Source organism: Wyeomyia smithii, chromosome 3, assembly GCF_029784165.1.
Source record: "Wyeomyia smithii strain HCP4-BCI-WySm-NY-G18 chromosome 3, ASM2978416v1, whole genome shotgun sequence".
In the NCBI taxonomy this organism is placed as follows: Eukaryota; Metazoa; Arthropoda; class Insecta; order Diptera; family Culicidae; genus Wyeomyia; species Wyeomyia smithii.
This window is the reverse complement of record NC_073696.1, coordinates 114,237,378-114,262,349: the sequence shown is the minus strand read 5'-3', so window position 1 is coordinate 114,262,349 and position 24,972 is coordinate 114,237,378. Positions and strand designations below refer to the sequence as shown.

The 24,972-nt window shown below is 36.1% G+C and overlaps 1 protein-coding gene and 1 long non-coding RNA gene across 7 annotated transcripts in view; one reads left to right on the top strand and one right to left on the bottom strand.

Moving 5' to 3' along the window:
* LOC129731234 (tyrosine-protein phosphatase Lar) overlaps window positions 1-24,972 on the top strand; it is a 279,571-nt gene that overhangs the window by 172,671 nt on the left and 81,928 nt on the right. For 4 of the 6 annotated variants that reach the window (XM_055691068.1, XM_055691070.1, XM_055691069.1 and 1 more), the window contains 3 exons: window positions 10,841-10,991; window positions 11,449-11,585; window positions 19,892-20,188. In XM_055691068.1, the coding sequence (XP_055547043.1) occupies window positions 10,841-10,991; window positions 11,449-11,585; window positions 19,892-20,188 (585 nt within the window). The remainder of the gene's footprint in view (window positions 1-10,840; window positions 10,992-11,448; window positions 11,586-19,891; window positions 20,189-24,972) is intronic. The other 2 variants (XM_055691072.1, XM_055691071.1) reach the window with 1 other exon arrangement.
* Window positions 3,433-4,039, bottom strand: LOC129731235 (uncharacterized). Its single transcript, XR_008728985.1, has 4 exons — window positions 3,915-4,039; window positions 3,734-3,848; window positions 3,604-3,671; window positions 3,433-3,543 (listed from the first exon to the last, which is right to left on the bottom strand). It is a non-coding gene; the product is annotated as an uncharacterized LOC129731235 (long non-coding RNA).

The window sequence follows — 24,972 nt, the reverse complement described above, 5'->3', positions numbered from 1 at the left end:
AATAAGCGAGAATAAAAAAAAAAAAGATATAAAGTATTGCAATCCTTTGCGTGGTTAAACATTAATAACCATTTTAAATCTGAAGTAACGTAACGACACCAAAAACGCTGTAGGAGATTACTCATTGGGTACTTTGTCTTGAAAATTTGGTTAGGAGAAGATCGGAGTGCACTGTTTACACTGTATTTTGCCGAAAATACCTCTAGCAAGAGATCTACTGCTGTGGCAAAAGGAGTGCGCCGTTCGTGACTACCGAGGCTGTAAACGGGCCAAGGAGCCTCAAGGAGTGTCTACAGAAGCTTATGCTTTCTCTGTTGAAGAAACACCTACGATCTTCTGGCCTGCGATCTTTTGGCTGGATTTAGCTTTGTGACACTATTAAAATTATGGAGTGGTACGCAGCTAAAAGGATCACTTTCGTACCCAAGGACATGAAGATTGTGGCATTGAAGTTGAATGAAATAAATATGCCAAAAGCTTACTAAAGGGTTATATGTTGTTGTCTGAAGGTTTAAAAAGGATCGGTCAACTACAGAACCTACAAAATGTTCCCTAGTTTTTTTTCTATATATACTATATATTTTGACGTAGGACGTAGTCAAAAAATTTTTTTTGTCATTATAACAGTCAAATTCATAAAGCAGACAATGTTTGATTTGGAAAAATATACCGCATCCCGACGGGACTTGAACCCGCAATCACCCTGTCTCCGGTATGGTGTTTTGACTAATTAAACGACGGGGGACGGTGGTACTGTTCCACAATGTATATGCGTATCACATTCCACTGCCGACTAATTCCATTGCTCATTCCAGACTACACACACTGCTGTGCAAGCGTTACTTAGTTATTTAGAAATTTAGTTCGAAAAATTTAGCCCTTCCGCACCTTCCGTTGTTGTGTCGCACTTGCAAGCATGACTCAGACTGACTTTGGTCTCGACCACACAGGTCTATAAGAGTTATCAGCATCAGCTGACTCTTCTGTGTGTGATGAGACATTCCTTTCAGTCGCATAAATAACGCTTGCACAGCATTGTGTGTAGTTAGAGATGAGCAATAGAATAAGTCGGCGGTGGAATGTGATACGCATATAGATTGTGGAACAGTACTACCGTCCTCTGTAGTTTAATTGGTCAAAACATCATGCCGAAGACAGGGAGATTGCGGGTTCAAGTCCCGTCGGGATGGGGTATATTTTTCCAAATCTGTATCATATTTCCAGTTCGCTTATTTTTCGCTTTCCCTACTGCACACATTGTCTGCTTAATGAACTTGAATGTTAACGGGTAAAAGCCATTGTTAAAAATAGAAATTTAGTTCGAATAACAAAATCAAAACATTACAATAAATTTCGGCGTGACGAACAACTGAATGAATGAATTTTGGAGAGCCTAGACAGAAATCTAAAACAATGACGAACAATAAATGTTTATATCTGTTCCTATGGAATAAAGATGTCATCTTTCACAATTTTAAACATTTTTGACTTACGACTAATTAAACAAACGCCTATTTAAAAATGGTATTGATGATTACAAATATTTTGAGGGACAGAACGGTCAGTTTGATCGGTAGGACATCTTCGATGAAAAAGAGATTTATAGGGGGTATTCTATAGAAAACTCCACAGAAATTCTTCCAAATAGGCAGATAGAGGCAGCGTTACTAAACGAGCGAGAAGCAAAACTTTTCCACTCATTCCGCTTGAGAATGAGATGTGTACTACGTTTCTTCAGTCGTTCGCACACACACTTTCGAGAAACTCTTTATTATTTACGCACTTACCAGAGCAGCAGCCAGCACACAACCGCTCGCAAATTCTCTTTTGTCTTTCTACTCACGCCAAGTGCGTGAGTACTCGAATAAGAGTACTTGACTAGGAGTGCTTGAACAAATGTGCCCGAAAACAAAAATGCTGCCTTCACCGACTCACGCATGCGATTTTCTGAACTGATGCCAAGCAGTTTTGCTTCGTGCACCGACAGCCGAAAGTAGGGTAATAAATCTATACAGAATCGCATGCTTGAACGTGTAGGGTATCGGACTATCCACTCGCAGTGATGCCACATTTTCATCTGTATTTCGAAGCTCAGAAAATCACCTTGGTGAAATTTCAACCTGGATAAAAATCTGCATATGTACTGGACATATCACTTAATAGAAAAAATGCAATATAGTTTGTTCAACATATATCCGGTGACTCATTTATGCACACGTTTTACGCATAACATATAAATATAATAAAACCTCCAACACGCTCAATAGCACTTGAGTTCATTTTCGATTTTCAACTATATCAAAAAGTTTAATTCGCGACCTCATGAGAACCAAAAAAAATCTGTATAATTCTGTACTATTTCCAGAAAATCTGTAATCTGTATATACGCGAAAATACGCGAAAAATCTGTATAGGTACTGATAAATCTTTGTATGTGGCATCCCTGCCTACTCGTCGAAATGTTTTTTTTTTGCCACTTCGCTTCGTCGCGCCTCGTCATTCCGTATCGTCATAATGCGTCTTGACAATCACCTCCGCTGGTTGTGCTCGCGAGAAAGAGAGGTGCACGCGAGTAGGAAAGTACACGAGCGAGAGAGTGTGTCCATGACGTGTCGGCTTACGAGAAAACTCGCAAGCATCAACGCTCGGTAGTATGAAATGAAAAAAAAATAAAAGAGAACGAGAAACATTTCGACAGGAGTATCTATAGTGTGAAATTTTGATAGCCACTTGGAGTATCACATGCTTTTTGCGAGCGAGTTTAACAGCACTGGATAGAGGTATGATGTCTTCAGCAAAGTTGTTCTTTATAAAATTTACCATTACTTTGCCGAACAAAGTGGATTTTTATATGCGAAACTAAGAAAAGTAAAATTCGTTTTTCAGTTTAAGGTGGATTGATCACAAAATTGTAACTTCTACAAAATGGAGAATAATTAATGAAAGAACTTCGAGGAAGACACTTAGGCTATGAAATCTTTTTTTTTGGGTCAAAACAATATAATCGAAAAAAAATATGATCAAATATGAAAATATGATAGAAATCACGTTCTTGTAGTTCTAGAAACAGTGTGGAACGGTTTGTTTGATTGGTTTGAATTCTTCGGCAAAGTTGTAGACAGTCATTTTATTCTTACAATAAAAATGCACCATATGACAAAAAAAAAGAGAATTATGGAAAATCACAAAAATATTATTAGAAACTAATCATCTAAAACACACTTTTTGAAAATTTGATTTTTTCTAAGAAAATCAAACAATATTAACTAACTATTGATAAATTTTTAAACTTAGAAATTTTTTAGGATTTCCAATTATTTTTTCTTTTATGTTTTTTTAAATTGTTTATTTTTTGAAAGGATAAAATTTTGGACAGTCATAAAAACTATAATTAATATTTTTTTATATGTTTTAAGTGTAGTACGACTGGAAATTTTTAATTTCTGGGTTGGGTTTCGGCTACGCAGTCTGTCACGGATTCAAAACGGGTGTTTTCTACTGCCCGACGTTTCGGCCAGGGGTTTTGGCCTTTTTCAAGGGAAACTATTAAAAACATTTATTATAAACTATTTTTAAAGAACATGTAATGTAATGGGGACTCACTAGATTATCGTTTTTTCGTCAATGTGTCTGTTTTCTGTGGAATAGCATTGTTGAGTTTATACGCCTATCTGTATCCAAATTAATTAAATTTTAAAACTGTTTTACAAACGAAACTAATTTGAAAGCTTACAATCATTAAATTCATAGTTGTTTAATTTAATTTATTTTTTTTTTTTTATTTTTCTCGAACTATTGTGCACTAATCACTGCCGTACCGCACTGCACTATCTATACTGTATACCTATCTGCAATTTGTTTCGTTAAGTTTTGAGTACTAGCTTTGACAATTATGGGATTTGTTCTCTTCTCACTCTGTTTCGTTGCGAAATGGTGTTTTTGATGGTGTGGAGTAACCCAGCGTAAGTAGTACTCAGCTGGTCTACGTCCGTACGATGATTGACGGTGCTTGTCGTGTTTGTAATGTGGCACATCTCCAGTATTGGCAAAGCTGTAGCTCGTTGGGTGTAGTCTAGTATTGTCGTTTTGGTTAGATCGAAATTGTGTTGTAGTTGGATGGCGTGTTGAATGAGTGCTGTTTTTTCACTTAGCGCTGCTATGTCGTTGTCTGTGTTCGAGTTGGCAGATCGGTTTTCAATTAGGCTGGCATATTTGTTTATATTGGATTTGTGTCCGCTGAGCCGTGTTTTTAGTTGGTTCCTGGTCATTCCTATGTAGCACATCTGGCAATCAGTACATGGGATGCTGTAGATGACGCAAGATCGTTGGGTGGATGGTACTGGATTTTTGATGGGGGGTAGTAGCTGTTTGATGGTTCCGATCGGTCTGTAGGCAAGTCGGATTTGAAGAAAATCGGAGCTGAGGATCCTTGATATTGCTGTGTTTAATTGTGGAATGTTGGTGATTGAACGGTACATTGTGATGACTTCAGTTTGGCTTGGATTAGCAGTTGTGGTTCGTAGGTCGGATGTATGTTGTGAAACGTTAGGTGAATTTTTTTGCATATTGTGGTTATGTGGATCGGTAGCTATGGCTATGTTGGCAGTTTTGTGTGCTCGATTTAACAGTCGTTTGATTAGCGATACTGGATAGTTATTTTGGCGAAGATGTTGTATGATAGTGTGATTTTGTTGGTCTATTGGTTTATTGGTGGTAATTTGGATCACTCTTTTTATAAAATTTCTGGCAACGTTCATTTTTGTGTGCATTGGGTGGAAGGAGAAGTAGTTTAATAGTCTTCCTGAAGCGATATTTTTGGAGAACCATTCTGTGTTGATTGACTGGTCGGTATTGCGGATCACTAGTGTATCTAGGAAGGGAAGTTGGTTGTTCGTTTCTTTTTCCATTGTAAATTGCAGGTGTGCGTTGTAGCTGTTGAATATATGCAGAGTGTGGACGATTTGTTTTTCCGGTAGTGCAAGAATGAAATCGTCAACAAATTTTCTTAGCACTGGTATTTCGTAGTTTAAGTTTTTCGTTACTGTGTTAACTAGGTTTTCCAACACTAGTTCCGCCAGAATGGGTGACAAAGGGCTTCCCATTACAGTTCCGAATGTCTGTCTGAAGTATCTGTCCCGAAAGCGAAAATAGCTGCATTCCAAACAAAATTCAGTAATCTCTAAAAACAGATCAAGATTGATATTTGTGTGGCTGCGTATGTTATCCCAGTGCATAATTATGTCATGTATAACTAATTCCTTCGGTATGTTGGTGAAAAGAGACACAGTAGTAGACAGCTTTGAATTTGTGGATTATATAAACAAAATTATCCTCCCACCAGGCTATGTATTGGTTTCCTTCGATGTTGTGTCTCTTTTCACCAACATACCGAAGGAATTAGTTATACATGACATAATTATGCACTGGGATAACATACGCAGCCACACAAATATCAATCTTGATCTGTTTTTAGAGATTACTGAATTTTGTTTGGAATGCAGCTATTTTCGCTTTCGGGACAGATACTTCAGACAGACATTCGGAACTGTAATGGGAAGCCCTTTGTCACCCATTCTGGCGGAACTAGTGTTGGAAAACCTAGTTAACACAGTAACGAAAAACTTAAACTACGAAATACCAGTGCTAAGAAAATTTGTTGACGATTTCATTTTTGCACTACCGGAAAAACAAATCGTCCACACTCTGCATATATTCAACAGCTACAACGCACACCTGCAATTTACAATGGAAAAAGAAACGAACAACCAACTTCCCTTCCTAGATACACTAGTGATCCGCAATACCGACCAGTCAATCAACACAGAATGGTTCTCCAAAAATATCGCTTCAGGAAGACTATTAAACTACTTCTCCTTCCACCCAATGCACACAAAAATGAACGTTGCCAGAAATTTTATAAAAAGAGTGATCCAAATTACCACCAATAAACCAATAGACCAACAAAATCACACTATCATACAACATCTTCGCCAAAATAACTATCCAGTATCGCTAATCAAACGACTGTTAAATCGAGCACACAAAACTGCCAACATAGCCATAGCTACCGATCCACATAACCACAATATGCAAAAAAATTCACCTAACGTTTCACAACATACATCCGACCTACGAACCACAACTGCTAATCCAAGCCAAACTGAAGTCATCACAATGTACCGTTCAATCACCAACATTCCACAATTAAACACAGCAATATCAAGGATCCTCAGCTCCGATTTTCCTCAAATCCGACTTGCCTACAGACCGATCGGAACCATCAAACAGCTACTACCCCCCATCAAAGATCCAGTACCATCCACCCAACGATCTTGCGTCATCTACAGCATCCCATGTACTGATTGCCAGATGTGCTACATAGGAATGACCAGGAACCAACTAAAAACACGGCTCAGCGGACACAAATCCAATATAAACAAATATGCCAGCCTAATTGAAAACCGATCTGCCAACTCGAACACAGACAACGACATAGCAGCGCTAAGTGAAAAAACAGCACTCATTCAACACGCCATCCAACTACAACACAATTTCGATCTAACCAAAACGACAATACTAGACTACACCCAACGAGCTACAGCTTTGCCAATACTGGAGATGTGCCACATTACAAACACGACAAGCACCGTCAATCATCGTACGGACGTAGACCAGCTGAGTACTACTTACGCTGGGTTACTCCACACCATCAAAAACACCATTTCGCAACGAAACAGAGTGAGAAGAGAACAAATCCCATAATTGTCAAAGCTAGTACTCAAAACTTAACGAAACAAATTGCAGATAGGTATACAGTATAGATAGTGCAGTGCGGTACGGCAGTGATTAGTGCACAATAGTTCGAGAAAAATAAAAAAAAAATAAAAAATAAATTAAATTAAACAACTATGAATTTAATGATTGTAAGCTTTCAAATTAGTTTCGTTTGTAAAACAGTTTTAAAATTTAATTAATTTGGATACAGATAGGCGTATAAACTCAACAATGCTATTCCACAGAAAACAGACACCTTGACGAAAAAACGATAATCTAGTGAGTCCCCATTACATTACATGTTCTTTAAAAATAGTTTATAATAAATGTTTTTAATAGTTTCCCTTGAAAAAGGCCAAAACCCCTGGCCGAAACGTCGGGCAGTAGAAAACACCCGTTTTGAATCCGTGACAGACTGCGTAGCCGAAACCCAACCCAGAAATTATTTTTTTATAGTTTGAACTCTGGGGTAAAATCTGCGTTTTAGTTCGATTTTCTGTTAGTGTGCTAATATATGGAACACATTTACTAAGTGGAGTGTTTATATTGATAAACAAAGATATTTTGAGAGCCAAACCGGTTTGTATGGTCGCTACAATGTCTTTGATTAAAGCAGGTATTAGACGAAGCAAATATTTGCTATTTTTGTTACGGATTTTATTTTGTGCAAATAAAATTCGTACCAAAAATAGTAAATGTTTGCTTCGTCTAATACCCGCTTAAGTTGTGGATAGTAATTTCGTTCTTCTATAAAAATAAGCACTGTACGAAAATTGTTGAACTACATTTTTTTTTTTATATTTAAACTTTTTTATATTTTTTCACTCCAAGTTCAAACAGCTATCAACATTTAGTTGTTGTAAAAATAAGATTTTCGAAATGTGGGATTTGTGAGCTAATATATAATATTTTTGTGTTATTCTTTTTGTCTTAATTTTGTTCTTTTTTTCCTACGGTTATATTTTATCTGAAAGTACAAACATACTGTCTACATCATTATTAAAGGCATCACCAAACAAACAAACCATTCTGGCTGTATTTCTTTCTTCTTGTTAGGAAATTTTAACTTTTTTCTGATTTATTCAAGATTAGACAACCAAGATTTTTAAATTATCAGCTGTTATGATTATATTTTGAATATTTCTGGATATTTTTTGCGGTGTATTTTTGAAGTAGAATACTTCTCTCAGGAAGTTCGGCTACATAGGGATGTGAAATGAAAATCTAAAACCGAAAAAAGTGAAAAATATGTCCAATTTCAAATGCTAATAAATCGGTTAGTATTCGATGGATTTCCTTCGTTCTTGCAGCAATAGATTGGAAAATCTTCTAAGATTCTTCCCAAAATAAGATAATTGTAATTTTATTACTCACACTATTGTACTATTGAAAATAGTCAAGCCTTGTCAAAACGAAAAATTCGACCTCTGATTGGTCGTTATATGCTTGCTTCCCAAACACGGTCGACAGAATCATATACCTTGCAATTGAAAACATGCTATTTGGCCTATATAAGAGCCTGTTTCAGCCGGAGCCGCTCATAATAGTTCTAGACAGCGACAACAGCAGTCGTCCTTCCTTAGCAGCAGCACTAGCCCTGTGGTTGGTCACCACGTCCCAGGAGCAGCGCGGTTTTTCTCAGCGTGTGTCGCCAGACAGCCATTATTCCCCCCGTGTTGGGGCAGCATGATAATTGCCATCAGGAAATCCAATTTCGGAAATCAAAATGCCTTTTTTAAGGCAAATTAACAAGTCATCGAAAGTTAATAATTTTTGTCAACGCAAGCAAGCATTCTGTGTTGCATCCTGGCAATTCAAATTTGTCGCACCCGTCTAATTTACTGAATGTGAAATAGCTTCCACAGTGCATGTTGTCCGTGTATCTTAATTCCACCAATGTTAGGGCAGCTCAAAGGTTGTAATAAGCAACCGATTTTGAACCGCAACATGCTTTTTTCAAGGCAAATAAAAAAATAATTGAAGGTTAATAATTTTCTGGCACCAACACAAGCAGACATTCTGTGCGGGATGCAATCAAATTCTGTTGTAGTTGTCTAATTTTCACTTTATTTAGTAAACTCCCCACTGTAGGGGCAGCGCAAAGGCGCGATCAGCATAACCGACACTGAATAATTAACTGCCCTGTTAGTACGCATTCACAAAGGCAGTTAGTTCGACTATGCAGAGCTAATATGAAGTCGATTCAATCAATCAGTATAAACAGAATTTCGTCGTCTCCCAGCTGCCAAGTTGCAACATGATGCAACACGCAACAGCGAGAAAACGAAATCGCTTGATGTTACAAACCGCAATAAGTTTTAGAATCTTTTTTTTAGTTTTATTTCGCCAGGGTCAAACAACCATCAATGTTTTTTTTGTATGCCTAAAGGGCATTGGGCAGAAGTGCCACTGCGACAGAAACGATTGTCTTCTGTGGCTGGCCATCAATGTTTAATTCACATTTTGCAGTTTTCATTAAAAAAAACTGGAGTTTTTAAAACAGTACTTTCGAGGTGTTTAAAATAGGTATGTATTTATTTTGTAGAAAATTTATTATGCAGAAAATTATTTTACTGTTTATACCTATTTTCTTAGAAATGATAAACCATCTTGAAATTGCACAGCAGTGTTGTTCTACCTGTAGAAACGGTTTAGTCTAATCAATCAATTTTCGGATTGAGGAAACTTAGCCGACATTCTGAAAAACCGAAATGAAAAATAAAAATCACTGCAAACATACTGCGTAAAAATCGATTTCTCTAGGAAATCCGTGTAATTTCCGAAATTCGCGTAAAGTAGTAGAATAAAAAGCGAGCGTGTATATGCGTGTGAAAATTACAGTTTTGGCCATGGTAAAAACAAAACGTTAGTATAACTTGGTTTGGCAAGGCATCGATGGCTCATAAAATTTAATATAGGTTGCGTTTTAATATGAACTAGTTACAATTCTAAGAGCGTTCCCGTACCAGTACTAACAGTTATAACAACTGAAATTAACTTGAAATTTGAAATTTTATCAGCTCAGTTAAAAGAGCTATAAAAACTTTAAATTTCAATTGTACGGTTATTTATTGTGCCGCTATACCGAAGTAATATTTGGTATTATGTCGAAAGTTCACTAGCTAACGCTTCACTAGCTGAAACAATTCACAATAATCACAGCAAAATTCACATCCCCAAAAAAATTTAACTTTCATGATCGACTGACTTGCTGAAAGAGCTTTCAACACCAAAATAAGTGCAATGCTAATATATTAAGTTGTTTAGTAAATCATGAATAATGAAGTAAAAAGACAACTCTAAACTCGTCCACAACCAGTCGGTTTGGTGGCAGATTTGCAAAACACACTCTAGCTGGTGACTGTTGCGAAACCGCAAACAACGAAAGCTTCATGAAAGAATAATGCATCGATTTACTCGGTCGCGACCAAATGGCTCGAAAATCACAGCCCACCGGATTGGCGAACCCGCGGTCCTCGTTCGCGTCGTCCAAAGTGCTCCCCTGGGAAAGTCATCGATTGTGTTGCCTTTGTCATGTTGTGACACCTCACTGGTACCTACCACTTTACCGGCGGCTGCATACAAAGCGCTGGCCCCGCACTTCAATATGCAATGAAAGAGAGTGTGGAAATGTGCGCTTAAACTGCTTTACATATGCAAATTATGCACATTCAAATGTGCTCACTTTTCATTTACACGTCCATCACTCAATTCGCTCACACCCTTAGCGGCGCTTCCAGCAGCAGGGTCGAAGTGATTAGCTGCGTGTTTCGCTGAACTATTGTCTATCTGTTGAAAAGTATTAAATTTAAACGATTTCCAGTGAAAAAAATCTTCCATTTTGCTACCAACTGGTACAAACATTCATTCTGAAATTATCTAGTTCATCTAACGTTTTACGGAAAACAAACTGTATTCGTTATATCAGAAATACGCCCATGTTCCGTGTCCCATGCAATGTTCCCATTCCATTCGCCGCTCTAAACTGGACGGTTCTATAGGTGTCCTTTGCTATTCGTTCCTCAATAACTGTTGTCGTTTTTTTTTTCTTGCAATATTTTTTCAGGCGTTCCCTCCCAGCCAAGTAACTTCCGGGCTACCGATATTGGCGAAACAGCTGTCACTCTCCAGTGGTCCCGGCCGACCCACTCGGGCGAGAACATCGTACACTACGAATTGTACTGGAATGACACCTATGCAAACGAGCAGCATCATCAGTACGTATTAATGTTGTTTTATGGTGCTTTTGCTTCCGGGAAACATGCAGTGTGGTACCGAACTACCATCGCCAGTCCATTCGCCGGTGACAATAATAATGCTTTCTGCTCATTGCGATGTAAAGAGCAGAATGATTTTTGCTTTGAGTGGAACCTTCTGACAGCAGTAGCATACGTCCTTTATGTTTTGCAATGAGGGTCATAAAAACTAATATTATAATTCGTGCTACGCTAGGGTACCCAATTCAGTTTCGATTCGATCATGCTACTGTGTTGAAATAATTTCTGCAATATGCAGAATTTATCCTGCTTTTATAGTCTACCGAGCGTTGTTGAGATTACAATTGAAAATAACCATGCGCCTCCATACGGTTACAGATTATGGAGTTGCCTACAACAAAGTAACTTTTCCCTTGTGGAATGACAACTAACCTAATGCACCACTCTGCCATTTCAGACGCATCCCGAACACAGAAACCTACACTTTGAGCAGTCTGTATCCGGACACGCTGTACTACTTTTGGTTGGCGGCACGTTCCCAGCGTGGCGAAGGAGCCACTACTCCGCCGATTCCTGTTCGCACCAAGCAATACGGTAAGTGCTCGATCCGTTCCCAGCAGTGAAGTTTCCGATATCCATTAGAAACATTTTTTGATTTTTGTTCACTATGTTAGAACTAAGAAGTGAGATTGGTTTTGAAAATTGAACAAAACAATTACACGTACAGTGCCCAGTAAGGACAGTTTAACGAAGAGAATAGCCTCGTTAAAATAATCGCACTAAATGAGTGGGGAACTAGGGTTTCGTGATTAGCATTTTTTGAGCAAGATGATGACATACAAAGGGGAGAATATAAAAACCACAAAATAATCCAAACGAGTTGAAGAACGTATTTGGTTTTACGTTTACATTATCCCTCGCATTTCTAATCCGTGACCAGCTTTGTTATGTTGATTCTTTCGTAACCTTCTTCATTTGATAAAATTAATTGCAAATACAATGAGTAAGTAAATTCGGCTTTTATTTTTCTGTTATCCCCGCGTGCTGTGGGCGAATGTGTGGCACGATTTGTGCGAATAAAGCGGGTGTGCCTGCTCGTGTGCTAGCGTGTGTACGTAGCGTGACATGACGTAACGCGACGTAACGGGGCGTGTGATTTGGCTTGCTTCACTTTTCTTCCGTTCGAATACTTTACATCCAGTACTGTTTTGGATCTATCTATACCCGCATTACCAGCGACTGTTTGAATGTTTTATTCTGAGAACAATTGTTTTTCCTGATTTACCTTACGAAACTGCATGCCGAGCAATTACCGTTCCATCGATGGTTGTCTGGTTTCGTTCCGTATGATTTCTATCTTTTTTTTTCTTTTTGTTATCTGGTCCACATTTTTACTTCTTCTCTGCGTGATGTCCACTGCTTTGATCTTATGTTTTGAGATTTTTGTTTATTCCCGTCGTATTTTGCACCTAAATTGCACTGATTGATGAGCACTGGTTGTGTAAAGCACTTATTTTTTTACTCGTAATCAGTTACATGCACCGTAGATAATGTTATTTTTACGATCATGAACAGTGTAGGTAAATCATGCGTCGATATTCGAACGTATTTAGCCACAAGGTGCTAGGGAGACTTGGTTTGTTTCGTTTTCTTTCTTTCGTTGCGACTTTAATATACGTTGTAGCTGGATCCTGAGTTGGAATTACCGATTCAATTGCTGATTCAAAAATTATGTTGAGCTAAATAACCTGTACTGTTGCGAGAATTATTCGATTGGAGTTATATTGAAAAAAAAAAAAAAAGATTTCGAATCCTTCTCTTTTGTTTCAGTTACGCATTTTTTTTTATTCCAGAACTTGCTAATGATCAAAGCCAGAAAAATATTGCTAGGACTTTTTGATTTGTGAATTTGATTTAACTCGAAGTTAATTAAATATTTATCTGACAAAACAACAGCAAATATGATAGCCCCTACCGCCTAAGTGGTTTAGCGCACTTCAGTGTGACAATATAATTTCAAGGCTTGAGAGTTTCAAGGGTATATCACAATCAAACCATCCATGCAAGATGAATACCAATTAAACTGCTTCCCACATTCAAATTTTTCGTAATCATTCCAACACAAAGACAACAGTCTTTCTGAGACATAACATTTTTTCCGTTTCCATAACCTCACAAACCTTGTCCCTTGTGTGAGTACAATGCTTCAAGTACATTACTCCATCAAACGAACCAAATGAAAAAATACTGTTGCCAACAGAAAAATCGTAAATGTATGCCAAATCACATGATGAATGATCAATCGCTGTGACAACTATTGAGCGTTTACATGCAAAATGATCTGAAAATACACTAAAGTCGCTTTTTACGCGGGGGATTTCGATGGTTGTTCGACACCCCTCCCTCCTCTAGAAGAGAGGGGTTTTATACTAAATGAAACAAAAATTTCTGAGTTACCAAGAACTATTCAAGCAAATGAAGCCAAATTTGGCATGTGGAGGTTTTTAGGGGCAAAAAATATTTTCATGGTAGTTCGACACCCCCTCTCTCTCTGTTTCTTCTGGGAGGGGGGGTCCCATACAAATGAAACACAAATATCTACACAGCTCAAGAACTAATCAAGTAAGTGGAACCAAATTTGGCGTGTAAAGATTTTTGGGAGTAAGAAAAAAATTTCTTGGTGGTTCGACGCCCCTCGCTTTTCTGGAAGGGAGGGGTCCCATACATATGAAGCACAAGTTTCTTCACAACTCAAGAAATAATCAGGCAAATTAACCAAATTGGATATGCGAGGATATTTGGGAGAGAGAAATATTTTAATGGTGTTTCAACACCCTTCTATCTTCCCTATTTTCTGAAAGAGAACTCAAACTAAACACAAATTTGTGCAAAACTCGGGAACAAATCAAGCAAATGAAACCAAATTTGGCATGTGAAGTTTTTGGGGAGCAAGAAATGTGTCTATGATGGTTTGACACACCTACTTTGGATGAGGGAGAGGAGTCTCATGCGTTTGCGGACTATAAACAAATCGCAAGTTTAATTTTTGGATGCGTGTGGAATCAATTGTTTAGGAATGTTTAAAATTATTGTGGGCTAAACGAAGTTTGCCTGGTCAGCTAGTAAATTAAAAATAAACATTATATTTTGATTATAGATGAAGAAAAAAAAATTATATTTTGATTTACAAAATCAAGGAATTAGTTTTTTATTTTTTTTTATTTTGGCATTATTCCATAACTTTTGATAAATGGTTCAAGATGGAGAAATGGCAGACGAATTTTTGCTTAAAAGTCAAGCTGCGAAGGTTTTTTTTCAATTTCAATTTTCATCTTTTGAAATAAAGTTTGGAAAATTTAATTTTTCTGTGATTTTACAAATGTTTTTCAAAAATTTTTTGCGAGTTTTTCGTCGTTCTCCAGCAAAAAGTATGGAATGAATAAAATCTACTTGCAATATAATACAATTCATTCAATGAACGACAGTAGAATATTTTTATCCAATGTTTGGAAAACGACTTCATTAGGAAAAAAATACTTCACGAACAAATTTCAATTTTTTGTCTTACAACTACAGTTTTAAGTTCTTGTGAAGCAGGCAGTATGTATATCGCGAAATGCGAAAATGAACGACAGCTGGACCAAAACCAATAACAATAACACACTGCCCTGCGAGAGTTACTTGTGCGACAGAGAGAGATTATCTCCTCACGCGCAGAGATATCAGCTTACTTACTGTTATATATACCTACACGATCATGTCAGTCAGCGTTTTCTCGCGGGACGCGTTTTATGGCAGAGCTGAATTAAAAAATTATTTACACTGTCTGCTTTGAAAAAAAAAAAATTTGTGTTAGTTTCCTAGCAAAGATTTATTAAATACTGATTGAAAAAAATTGTAATTGTAGATTTTAAAGTGAACCATAGTAAAATCGTATTCTATGCACCATTTTAAATAAATCTCTTTTTGAGTTTTTTAACCCCTTACCCCTTAGGGCATCCTACGGGTAAATTAAAATTCTTGTAACTATAACAATTTTCATCCAATTTCGATAATTTTAGTACCAAACGATTCAGTAACTTCTTTACTTTGAACCTGTGTGAACGGTGCCCTGAAATTTTTTTCTCATACCCGGAAATACAATTTTTTGGAAATATCTTTCGAAGCTGAGGAATTTTCTGAGATCTTACAATCATTGGTTCAAAGTTCATAAAATTACTTCCACAGGCCATTTTTGTGGTGTTGAGGTTTATGGAGATATGCCCTCGAAATGGTCCTTCCGGAACAGATTCCACCGGGGTTTCTAGTGGCCATAGAAACAATAAAATAATACAACGTCGCATAACATCCAATATGTTTTTTTTTAAACCAGGATGATGCCTAGAGATCGGAAAACGACTCCCGACCAAAAACCTTCTCATATGAGTATTTTCGAAATCAAAACGATGTCCAGAGACCAGAAAACAACCACAGAGGCCATTTCAAACCCGAAATTGTGACTTCCGATTTCTGGATAAGAGCCAAAATTGGCCGAATACCATCGAATATGAGTATTTCCGGAATCGAGATGACGTGCAGAGACTGGAAATCAACTCAAGAAGCCATTTTGAAATTCAAGATGGTGACTTCCGGTTTTCTGAATCCTATTCCGATTCCGAAACAACTCATATGAGGTGGCATTTGGTCAATTTTGGCAATTGCCTGCTTCGCAAATTTTTCAGAAACCGGAGGTCACCATCTTGAATTTCAAGATAGCGTCTGGAGTTGAGTTCCGGTTTCTGGGTATCATCCTTGGTCAGGAAATACTCAAATATGATTGTACTCGGCCAATTGTGATTCTTTTCCAGAAACCGGAAGTCGCCATGTTGATATTCAAAATTGCCACTAAGGTCGTTTTCAGGTCTCTGGACATCATCGCGATTCTGGAAGTACTCATAAAATATCAATTATAATTGACCAACAATATTATCAAATACAGTGATCACCCGATATTATCACCCCCCTGATACTATTTGGGGTGATAAAATAGGGAAAGTGATAAAACCGGGAATTTTTTCATTACTACTATTTTGTTATTGAGGATGCAAAACCAATAACTTAATACGTAAGATTAGTGATTTAAATGACTACAAGCAACCTAAACATTTAAAAATACAGTCTTGTCTGTCTGCCTGATCCTTATGGACGTGAACACTACTGAACCGATCGACGTAAAAAATAGTATGTGGGGGTTTTTGGGGCTGAGAAAGGTGATTACGATAGTTCGAGTTCCTTCCTCTTTATGAGGGAAGGGCTCCTAGGCAAACATAAGACAAACTTATGCACAACTCCAGAACTAATCAAGCAAATGGAACCAAATTTGAAATTTAGATATTTTTGAGAGCAAGAAATGGTGCTCTGACCCCCTCTGGGAGGGAAGGCTCCCATACAAATGTAAAAAAATTTCACTGCTAGTTCGTCCGGAATATACTAGTATTTGTATAAAGCTATGATTCTGTGCTATTAGCGTCAACATTTTTCAAGAAACTGTAAAAAATCCTTTTGTGGTGATTTTAAACTATTTTCTTAGGTACTCAAAAAATCACATATTTCTCATATAACTGACCCAAAGAGCAAAATTCTAATAAAATTTCTTAAGCTGTGGCATACTAGTCGCAAAATTTTCGGAAACATTCATTCATAAGAATGCATTTTTATTTAGATAACCCCACTTGTAAGAATCAGAATTATCATAATTACCCAAAAGCTACATCAAGGAAAAATACGGATAATTGCGAAAAAAAATCGGAAGAATCTAGGGAAACATTTAGAACGAAAATTGAGATTTTTAGTGCCTTTCCATAGATAACTATTTTTGGTTTGTAATATGTAGGAGATGAAAACATAATGCCTTCGGCAAAGTTTCTTATTTGAGATCACTTTGCTGAAGACACTATGCGTCTAGCTCAATTTGGTGAAAAAATAAATTTGCTATCTAACTTTTAGGAGAATTGATTACTCATTTTTCTACATTAGAAGATGTGTTTTAAAATATCTTGAAACTTCTCCGAACATGCGTTATGGCTATTATTAACATTTGAATCACTATTTAATTAATCGCTCGAAAACGGCAAAATAAAACAATATAAACTACATGTATTCAGAATGTTGTTATTGTTCATAAAGTTGTAGAGTTCAGTACTAAAATATTGAATCTAAATACGAAATCAGTTCACCCTGATATTTTTTTAATGAAATGTTATATGATGATAAAATCTGGTGAAAAAGGTGATAAAACCAGGGGCAGATGAAATCGAGGGCAGACACAATCGGGGCGTGTTTTTTTTTTCTTCATCTATGTATCGGTGCGTGGTATAATCGGGTGATTACTGTATTCATAACATTCCTTAGCTTCGGAACATATCCTCGAAAAACCAGATTTCCGGGAATGAGAAAATTCTTTCGGGGCACCGCTGACACTGATTTCGAGCTAGATAAGTTGCTGAATCTTTTAGTGCTAAAACTATTGAAATCGGATGATAATCACACGGTTCGTGCTGAAAAATGCCTACAAAGTAAGTTCCCTTAAAAATGAAGAAAAATATTCTTTCTGAATATGTAGCTATTAGCTGGTATGGTATTATTTAACCCCTAAATGCACAATGTTGTTTTAAAACAGCATTAATAATAACGTTTTGAAATATATGTATTTTAGTTTTTTTTAGAAATAAAATTTATTAGAACAACTCTCTAGACTCCAACGAAGAAAACGTAACAGCTGGAAGTACTATATTTGAATGTTTTGTTTTTATTTTTGCTGTCAAAACCTCGGAAACGAAAAAAAAACCTGGCGAGATTTCCGACTGGTACTGAATGTCTTTGAAAATAAATTTTAATATAAAGTTTGTGGTTAGTGAAAATGTCTGATTTATCAGAAATTATACTAACAAAAGGTCAATTTCAAAGTTACTGTTAACAAAAGTAATTATTTAGACTTTATTCTGCGATAAAGTCGCAGAGTTGTTTTAAAACAACATGGTTTTTTTAAAAGGGGGGATTTGTTAGTAGCTAAGGTATTTATGATAAATATTAGTAAATAATGAGTATGTGTGTCCAATCACAAATGGTGACTTCTCAACACTGTTAGAAATTTGTAATTTTAATTGTTAGGATTTGTTTGCTTTCGCAATTAGGACTTATCATTCGTAGGGATTTAAACCTACTTGTCAGAAAAGGGGAAGTAAACTTACAACTAACTTAATTGCTAACTTGTTGGCTATAAAAAGAGCTTATCGTAGCAATTGAGGATTGGAACTATTTTTGTCGAAAATTGTTAATAATTTTATTTGACATAGCTTCTAATGGTTCAACACCAGTAAGTCTACGTAATTCGAGTGTACCAAACCAAGGAGGACGCTTCAAAATCATTTTCAGAATTTTATTCTGAATCCTTTGGAGCGTTTTCTTCCTTGTTGAACAGCAACTTGACCAGATCGGTACAGCATAAAGCATTGCTGCTCTAAAATTTGTTTGTAAAGAAAAAAACAACATGGTAATATTCGCACATTACGAAGTAAATTTTTCAATTTTTTATGCATCTTGATTAGTTTTGGAGCAGTAAACCTGTTGAGCAACGATTTTATGTTTTTAGATGATTTTTTAACATCGTACGCCTTTAAGGGTTAAGAGTAACTGGTTTTAACTCTACATAGTCCTCCGCAGGCCATATATAAAGTGTGTGGAATTTCCCTAATTTTGACCATCATAAATAACTGCGCTTGTATCAGTTGTTCTTGATTCTTGCCTGAGAGCCCTACCTAAGCCTTTCAAAAATAAATGTTGAAAGTTTGTGTTTGCTTTTTGGGAAAGAACTTGGGGCAGGGAGGGGTCTGACTTACTAACGAACTTCTTCGTATATCATAGCAATTTGGTCCAAAATACATCGAAAAAAAATCATAAAATTAAATTTAATTTAATATAATTCGTTTGTATACACTGCAATCACTTATGAAATAATAAACTTTTTTTTTTTCATTTTGTTCGTCAAAAAATACTTTACGTGGTTTATGGGCAGCCCCTTGTCTATACAACACTTTGCTCATGTGATAAATTTATCTGCAAGCGATCTTAGCGGTTTTACCAAAAAGTGAATTTTGGACAAAAATTTTAACTTCGACCATTGTGCGTTATCAAGATGTGACCCATTCCATCAAATACAAACATGATTGAACCTACGAAAAAGGTTTATATAAAAAACTTTGCTGAAAAAATACATGAAACTTGATTTTGTTATGGTTCCATTTAGAACGTAGTATTGGGAAAGCTTAAAAAAACAAAGGCTTTGTGATGATTGTTATCATGCTGCCCAGCAGTTTACAATAGCATAAAAATTTCCTACAACTTTTGCTTCGACCCCATTTTATTAAGCAGATGTCAAGTTAAAATTTTCGAAAATATCTTGTCTTTTTGAAAAATTAGACCCGAATTTTCGAAAATATGGTTTTTAGGACTTCTAAAATATATTGAGTAATTACAGCTAACACATGTTAGTATGAAACTTTTAAAATTGGTTTTTATTTTGATGAATGAATTATTTAATGAATGAAGCTTGGTAATTATGTCAAAATACTTTTTCTGGCTTTGAATCTGCATACCTGCCGAAATTTGATTCGTTTGAACATTTAGTTTCACGTTACCCAATTAGTATCGCTTATTATAATTAGTTATTATGCGCTTTATTTTAAGGTTCTAATTTGTTTCATTTTGATTTTCTTTCTTTTCTTTTTCTATCGCTTTATTTTCATGCGTGATTTTTCGTTCGAATATGATATCATCGATCAAAAAAAATTATATCCCAAAAAAAAACAAAACAAAAATCGAAACCTACCGAAAATAATTCGACCCAAATTGAAAAATCGTAGTACCTGGTGCACCACCACGTAATATAACTGTTGAAGCTACCAGTCCAACGACGATCAACGTGTCCTGGTTGCCGCCTCCGGTGGAGCGCTCGAACGGGGCCATTGTGTACTATAAAGTGTTTTTCGTCGAGGATGGCCGCTCCGACAGCGAGGCAACGGTAACCACCCTCAATTCCACCAGTCTCGTGCTGGACGAGCTGAAACGCTGGACCGAATACAAGATCTGGGTGCTCGCCGGGACCACCGTCGGTGACGGGCCCCGCTCCTATCCGGTCACTGTTAGAACCCACGAAGACGGTATGTATTGCACTGATCTCCCCCTTAGCAATTGGAAGTTTTTTGGTTTCTACACACACCAACACCAACCCTTCCAAAAACGAATACTAAAAACACTGGCATCACAACGCGGATCCTCCCTTTACAACACCACTAATCGCCACTACTAACCAAAGCTCAAGATCTACACCACTCCATCCAAACATGGAAGCACACTTACAAACAACGGCGCCACTAACATAACTTTACTAATCGAACTAAGGACGTTTTTTCGATAATTACAGATTACTAACCGTTTTTGTATTTTGAAGGTTTTTAATCAAGTAAAACCATTTTACGTATTTTTGTATCGCTAAAAAACAAAATTTTTAACCACATACAGCAGCAAGGAACTAACCCATTTTTGAATTTTGAATAGCTGCCTGAGAAAGGACTTAACTTTTTGTACAATTTGTACTCCTGTTTTTGTTTTTTCAACATTCTTTACGCTAGCCAGGAATGTTTTCTGTCTCGAATTTTGCATATTTAATTTCACTCTCCCATGTCAACGATACAACAGCAGCAGCAGCAATAACAACAGCGAAAAAAAAAGAACACGATGCCGATAGCAGCAATATGTTGATGTGTAGTGCAACAACATTCTAGATTGTTTTCATAACCAGCTCTTTTATGTTTCGAAAAAAGATCCGGCGACAAACCGCAGCCATGTTGTAGGCCGCAACTGCGGGTCGTTGTCCCACGGAAACTACGGCTGCGGTAGCTTTCGAACCGGACCACATAAAAGCTCCTCAGGCGGGTAGTCACGGTTTACAAATTTGGCGTTTGTTTCGCACAAAAGGCAAAACAAGAGAGCACATAATTAAGCGTGCAGTTTCGTTCGGTTCGAGAAACTGGACGATTTTTTTCACCTACATTCAAGAGTTACTTTCGCAGTTGAATACAAAAAAAGCAAAAATAAATTGCATGCACTGCAAAACAACACACGGCAGTACCAAACCGTGACTACCAGCCGGCTACAACCAGGACAAATAATTTTTTGATGTCCTACATGTTCATATGCTCTTTTGTCCCCCCCTTCCATCTTCGCTGAAATATGCATATATTCATATAGTAATACTCAGCTGAAATTTGCTTCTCCACGTCCGCGCGTCCTCGCACACCCGCATGCCGTGCCGGCGTGTGTCGCACTGTTATACATAGGTACATGTGGATGAATTATGGAACTGTGTTCGCTCTACGGCTCCCGCGGTCGTCGCAAACGAATGAAGAATTTATTGCCCGCTCGCGCTGTCAACCAGTATCAATAAAATAACATTTTTTCCCGGACAACGCGTGTAGTTTTTGTTTTTCCGTAAATCAATCTAATCTACCGGAATGTAATCCGACATCAACTGGCTGGAAGCGCAATCGCGTGTACCACTTTGGGCAATTTCGAAGGTCATCAATTACGTGTTTACTGAAAATTTTGGAATGTACGTTTCTACGTTTCGCGAATTGTAGATTTTATAGTATTCTAGCACAAAATTAAACTGCAACAGGATAAATCTTTAAATTACATGAACAAACTAAAAACTCCAATATTATTACCCAACATTTGAACCAAGATAAAAAGTAAGCTTTATAAAATTCTGTCACACTATCAATATGTGCTTAATAGCCTTTCTAATCTATTATCAATTCTATCTTGATTCCAATCATTGAAGGAGACATTATTGAATTTTTCTTTCAACGCCATACAGGCTTGTGCTAGAGGGTTTTAGAATTTAGTGAATTTATTCAGTAGTTACAATTCATCGATCTAAAAACGAATGTTTGACACAATCTATATTATTAAAAACAAAATTTTGCTGTAGACGTAGTTCATGAACGTTATTTAATCTATAATTGTTCGAGTAAAAATAATTTGTTGAAATTTTCTCTTCATACTGGAGAAAGGTTTTTCTGGACTTTCTTTCTAACACTCAAACATTTTAAAATTGCTAAGAATATTTTACAGTAAACTCAAGTACAGTGCTGTTTCGATTTTATCACGGTCAAAAGAACATCCTTCCGTGAATTCAACAAAACTGTGGACTTGGTTAAATGATAAAAATCAGTATTTTTTGTTATATTTCAATGCCATTCAACAAAAAATACTAACCTCCATTATCACCCCGAGTCCACAGTCTCACTAGATAAGAGATAAAATCGAAACGCCACTGTACTAGCTTCGATTCTACGATATACTGTAAAATTTTTCTATGTAAGTTTGGGATCAGAGAAGTGAATTGTAGTAAATATTACTATCAGCTTTGAGTTGGTTTCGATACAATCGTAAAAAGGCATTTTCCTTTTGTTTGACCATGCAAATGCTATTGAAGTTTTTTTTATTTTCACTGCAAACCTAACTCTTGGGCCCCATCAAGTCCGAAAACAATCCTCGGAACTTTTTTCATTATTTTGTTCTAACATCGACATGTTTCAAATTCTATTATCCAAGGAAAAACTAATTAAACAAATGGTATGCGAAACACCATTAAAAATTAAACTTTCATGTACTTGCTTTCTATGTTTTGTTTTTTTAGTTACGAGAGCATATCGGTCTCATTAAATTTCTATGGAGCGATTCGGTTTTAATTGGATATACAATTATTGTTTACGAGGCCCCTTAAGTTCACATTTACATTTGAAGTTTATTCAGGTGGGACTTTCATACTATTACCGGTTGTACAAGGGGTTATTAACAATAAACTTAAACAAACCTTGTATTTAAAGCTAAAACAGTACAAATTCCGATTTTCTAAATCGGGCAATTAGTAAATGGGTCAGAGTTCGTGAAACGGATCACTAAAATCGCGATGTCTATTTTTTTTTTCAAATAAGTATTAAAAACTTCAAGAGTTTCACTCGGAAAGTTGATTTTCCAATTTTTATTGAATTTGAGTAAGTTTACAAGTTGTTATTGTCATTTGAAATTTAGGTCAAAATTGTGTTTAAATAGACATAGTTTTAAGATATTGCATCGAATTTGATGAAGTTTTCACAGAAGATGCATCCTAAGTTGTAGTTTACGAAAATATTTTTATTGAAGTAAAAATATTTTTTCAATGGTAACTATTTAAAATAATATGTTGAAAATCTATGTTCTGGGGCACTGAAAAATCTGAAAAAAAATCACAAGTATTTTTGACAAAATTTCGAAACTGCCCTGAAAATTTCGCGGTGGTGTTAATTTTTGATCAAAAGATATGGGCTTTTGAAGTTGGTGTTGCAACACATTTTCAAGCGAGAAATGCTCCTGAACCAAGTTTTCTTCGGCTCTCATACCAAAAAGTGCACCATAATGACTAAAAATAATAGCACGGGCGATCTTACCCCGCTGATACGTTTTGTACGGTTGACCCCTAACTCAATTTTGCATTATTTTTTTAGTAAAATGTGTAGGTAGGCTTGCGAGTTGTTAGGGGCATAAAGTATACTGTCTTCATCATTAAGTTGGGTAACAGACTAAGCATATTTTGACTATTTTGCTGAAACTGAAACAGGGATTGTCAATAGTAGTGCTGCTCACTCGCTTCTCGCTTGAAAACGTGCTCGCCACCAGCTTTGAAAGCCCATATCTTTTGATGAAACTCTAACACCACCACGGAATTTTCAGAGTGGTTTCGAAATTTCGTCAAGAATACTTGTGATTTTTTTTTCAGATTTTTCAGTGCCCCAGAACATAGATTTTCAACATATTGTTTTAAATAGTTACTATTGAAAAAATATTTTTTTCTTCAAAAAAAATATTTTCGTAAACTACAACTTAGGATGCATCTGCTGTGAAAATTTCATCAAATTCGATGCAATATTTTAATAGCTGTTTAAAAACAATTTGACCTAAATTTCAAATGACAACAACAACTTGTAAACTTACTCAAGTTCAATAAAAATTGGAAAATCAACTTCTGAAGTCTTTAATACTTATTTGAAAAAAATAGACATCGCGATTTTAAGTGAATGTAACTTTTTATGGTTAATGATAATGAGTAGCTGTTTAATGATTTCATAGATGATTACCAGAGAGTTTACTGCTTAAAAGGAATTGTATACTGAGGATGTAATTTAGCTTTGTGTGCGAAAAAACGGTAATTATTTATTGGACCCTAATCATTAAAAAATTCTCTCTTGCTCTAACTATTTTGTTTCAAATTTCATATCAAAACTTTTTTTAGAGTTTAGACGATATTTAAGATAAATATTTTGCAATGCTCAAATTGTAAATATCTCAATCCTGCTCAAAGTTGTTGATGTTTTTTATTGAAAAATGCGCCCCTTCTAGGTTCACTTTAAAAAAAAAAACAAACAATCCAGAAAAATATACCTTTTGACAGGAAGTGTTGCCAGATAGAACATTTTTGTGTTTTGCATCTAAACTTACATTTTTCAGCAAATGCAGCCACTTTTATTCTATTTTTGATAATATTATCGTGTTCTTTCGGAAAATTTCACCTGAGAAAACACTATCATTTCGAGATATTATGAGTCAATCTCGAGATATATCTTTTTTACGAAACCAGTTTAGATTTTCTCCATATCATCTCCAATCATGATGTTTGAACAACAAAACAAACAAAAAATTTTTTCTTTATTAGAGAGGCTTTCAGCTTTTGGCTGGTTCGCCTCTAAACAAAAAAAATTAAATTTTTCTTGTTTTTAAAGAATCCGAAAATATCTTTTTGCAGCAGTGTTGCCAGATTAACGATGGACGAAGTTGTTTCTCACGTGAACAGAATGAAATGATCAAATTTTGTATAAAAATGACTACTTTTGCGAAAAACAAA